General features: G+C 47.8%; 1 protein-coding gene across 1 annotated transcript; it reads right to left on the reverse strand.

Annotated features, from left to right (window-relative positions):
• Positions 1-1,420: 1,420 nt before the first annotated feature.
• On the reverse strand, positions 1,421-3,208 carry CHRM3 (cholinergic receptor muscarinic 3; the record flags this gene model as incomplete). Its single annotated transcript, XM_082854884.1, has 1 exon — positions 1,421-3,208. Exon 1 carries the CDS (start codon positions 3,191-3,193, stop codon positions 1,421-1,423), a length of 1,773 nt encoding a protein of 590 aa, XP_082711010.1. The 5' UTR covers positions 3,194-3,208.
• Positions 3,209-3,525: the final 317 nt, after the last annotated feature.

Here is a 3,525-nt window from a genome sequence, read left to right on the forward strand (position 1 = left end):
GCGTTTGGGCCAATTCAGAAGAGAATACAAAATCACTTTTTAGAAATGTACTAAGGAAATCAATTTGAAGCAATACTTTTCAAAGTGTAATACTTTCTTTAGAGGACTTATGACTTCACGAACCCCACCCATTCCTGGGTAAAGGCTGCGCAATGAACGGCAGAAAGTACTGGCCCCAGCTAAGTGACAAAAGGTGTAAGCCCTTTTTCATTTAAATATGTCAAGTAGCAAGAAATCGAATCTCGTGTTCTTCTTTGCCCCTCAGAAGGTCTCTTCTGCTTTGCTCCATGTAATGCTGTGTATGCCATTCAAACGTGTCACTATTACTGAGTTTCAAGCAGGTAAGATAGCAAAGGTTTTGTTTGGAAACATTCAGATTTGGACCATTAAATTCAGACATGTGGATGTGGTTCATTCTTAGAGCTCAGAGGGGCCCCCATTCGATTTAGCTCTGTTGAGGGTGTCCACAGAGGTAACAGCTTACTCAAGAGTCTGGTCGAACCTTGGTGCTCATCTGACTCACCAGGCTGACCGCTCCACACAGACCTGCCCAGAGGGCCTGGCTGTTCTCTGCTGCATAGTCTCCGGGAAAACAGCCCTGGTCTCCAAAACACTACACGGGGTTTAAGTTCACTTTTACGTTGTGTTAGGATCCTAGAGAAACGTCAGTCACCAAAGTACTGAAAGAATATATTGCCGGAATAATTTGCCGGTTCAGTGATTCCCCTTATATTATATACACTGTGTGTGTGTGCGTGGAATTCACACACATACACACACACACACACACACATATATACATATACACTTATGCATCTTTTATTTGTACGAAACTTGAACTGCACAAAACAGTACTCTGCAAGAATCAAGAATCAAGTCCACAAATAGAGTTCAACGACACACCAATGAGAAGACGGGGAGCTCTACAGGGACGAGAAGGTGAGGCTTTGCAACGTACGAAAGAATTTCAGAACCACGGATTCACGAGCCTGACGTGGGATGTGGATGGACACTTTGGGGACCCTTGGGGAGAACAGGGCAACTGGGCCCGCTAGTTATCCTCACCGAGATTCCAGAGCTAATGGGAATGAAAAGGCCCAGGCAGACCAATTTGGGTATATAATTGCTATGAAACAATTATTTCTTTCTCTTTAAGAAAAAACAAAGTCTATTTCAGAATAAATTTCTTCATATCCAGTAATAGGCTTATTTATTTATTTTTGGCTGAATTGGTATTTGACTTTTGATATGAAAATGGATTTATTTAATGGATCGGTAAACAGGCAGCTTCTTTCACATCTGGGTGATAAAGACATCTTTTATCAGCGCCAGAAATCACCCCCACCCTCGCCTCACTCCCTCCTAAGGTCTGTGGGTTGACGTGTGCGTTTGGTGACTGCTACTGACAACACACCTCATCCTACAAGGCCTGCTCGGGCGCCCGTTTGTGGAAAATGACTGACTGTCTTTGCTGGTACTGCTGCTTGCGCCTCTTCCTTTTGTCACACTGGCACAACAGCAGCATCTTGAAAGTGGTTCTGAATGTTTTGTTGCACAGGGCATAGCACACGGGGTTCACGGTGCTGTTGATGTAGCACAGCCAATAGCCCAGATTCCAATAGGTTTTGGGGATGCAGCTGTCACAAAAGGTGTTCACCAGAACCATAATGTTGTAGGGGGTCCAGGTGATAATGAAGGCAAGCAAGATGGCGCTGAGGGTCTGGGCCGCCTTCTTCTCCTTGATGAGGGACATCCGTTTCCGCTTGGTGATCTGGCTTCTGGTCTTCAGAGCAAACCTCTTGGCCAGAGTAGCTTCCTTAAAGGACAGAGGCAGAGTGGCCGCGGTCTTGCCCACTGAGGAGTTGACATCAGAGGCCTTGGCCGTGTCCACGGCTGACTCCAACTGGATGGGAAGCTTGGAGAAGCTTTTCTGAAAACTGCCTCCGTCGTCCATGCTCTTTTGGGCCTGGAGTTTGCTGGCTTTCGTCTCTAAGTCCACTGCCCCCAGCTCCCCCTCCGGCACCTGCAGGTTGTCTGACGAGGGTAACTTGGTGGAGCTGAGGATGGTGCTGTGACCCGGAAGCTTGAGCACGATGGAGTAGATGGCTCTTGTCTCCGAGCCCATGTCCTCCTCGTCGGAGGAAGCGGAATTTTCCAGGGAGGCAGCAGCGTCGTTGTTATTCCAGCTGTCGCTGCTGCTGTGGTCTTGGTCAATCTGCTCGGCACTGGGCTTCCAGCTCTTCGTTGTGAACCAGAAGTGGCAGCGTCCGTACTTCCTCCTGGCTGAGCGTTTCATGCTTTGCTGTTGAAGCTCATAGCTGCTGCAGCTTCGAGAACTACCTGTGGGATGGACAAAGTTCTCTGCCTCTGCCTCTGTTCCAGAGGCCTGCAGCCCAGCAAGCTCTTTGGTACGTTTTTCAGTTTCCTTATAGATCCTCCAGTATAAAATAGTCATGATGGTGACAGGCATATAAAAGGCAGCGATGGCCGTGCCGAAGGTGATGGTGGGCTCACTGAGGAACTGGATGAAACACTCCCCTGGAGGCACAGTTCTCTTCCCAACAAAGTATTGCCAGAACAAGATGGCAGGAGCCCAAAGGATGAAGGAGATGACCCAAGCCAGACCTATCATCACACCAGCTCGCTTTGTTGTTCGTTTGGCTCGGTACGTGAGCGGCCTCGTGATGGAAAAGTACCTGTCAAAGCTAATGACCAGAAGATTCATGACGGAGGCATTGCTAGCCACGTAGTCAATGGAAAGCCAGAGGTCACAGGCCAAGTTCCCTAAAGCCCATCGGTTCATGATGATGTAGGTAGTAAACAGATTCATTGAAATGACCCCAATAATCAGGTCGGCACAGGCCAGACTTAAGAGGAAGTAGTTGTTGACGGTCTTCAGTTGCTTGTTGACCTTGAATGCCACTATCACCAGGATGTTGCCGATGATGGTCACCAAGGCCAGGACGCCCGTTAAGAATGCAATGAAGACCACCTGCCAGATGGTATGACCTCCCAGAGGGTCACTGGTGGTGCCATTTGGAGAGGAGGAATTCCCAGCTGCCCGAGAAATGTTGTAGCTGCCAAAATGAGTAACCGTTCCTGGGGGCAGCCCTGCCTCGGAAGGGCCGTGAATCCAGGAAGAGCTGATGTTCGGAAACAAAGGTGAGGTTGTATTGTTATTGTGCAAGGTCATGGTGACTCTCTGACATAGTCTGGGGAGAAAAGAGAAAAGATGGAGTCAGGACCATTTCTGCCTTCATCTGATTTGTTCTTTGCATTGCATCCTTTCAAAGTAGCACTCCTCCTATTACTGGATAATAGGACCTATATTATAGGCGAACCTGGGAGAGTCCAGCACATCAGTTCATCCCCTTATTTTAAAGCTGAGGAGTTGTCAACTTTATTTCGATAAAAATAGATAAATTAAACAAAGGTGAACAGCACAGGGCAGGCAGAGATCGATCTGTTCAAGGTAGGTAGCACGATTAGCTGGTGACATGCACTGAACATTGTGCTTTTTCTCCA

The sequence above is a fragment of the Leucopleurus acutus genome (genome assembly GCF_964270905.1).
Source record: "Leucopleurus acutus genome assembly, chromosome: 14".
Classification (NCBI taxonomy): Eukaryota; Metazoa; Chordata; class Mammalia; order Artiodactyla; family Delphinidae; genus Leucopleurus; species Leucopleurus acutus.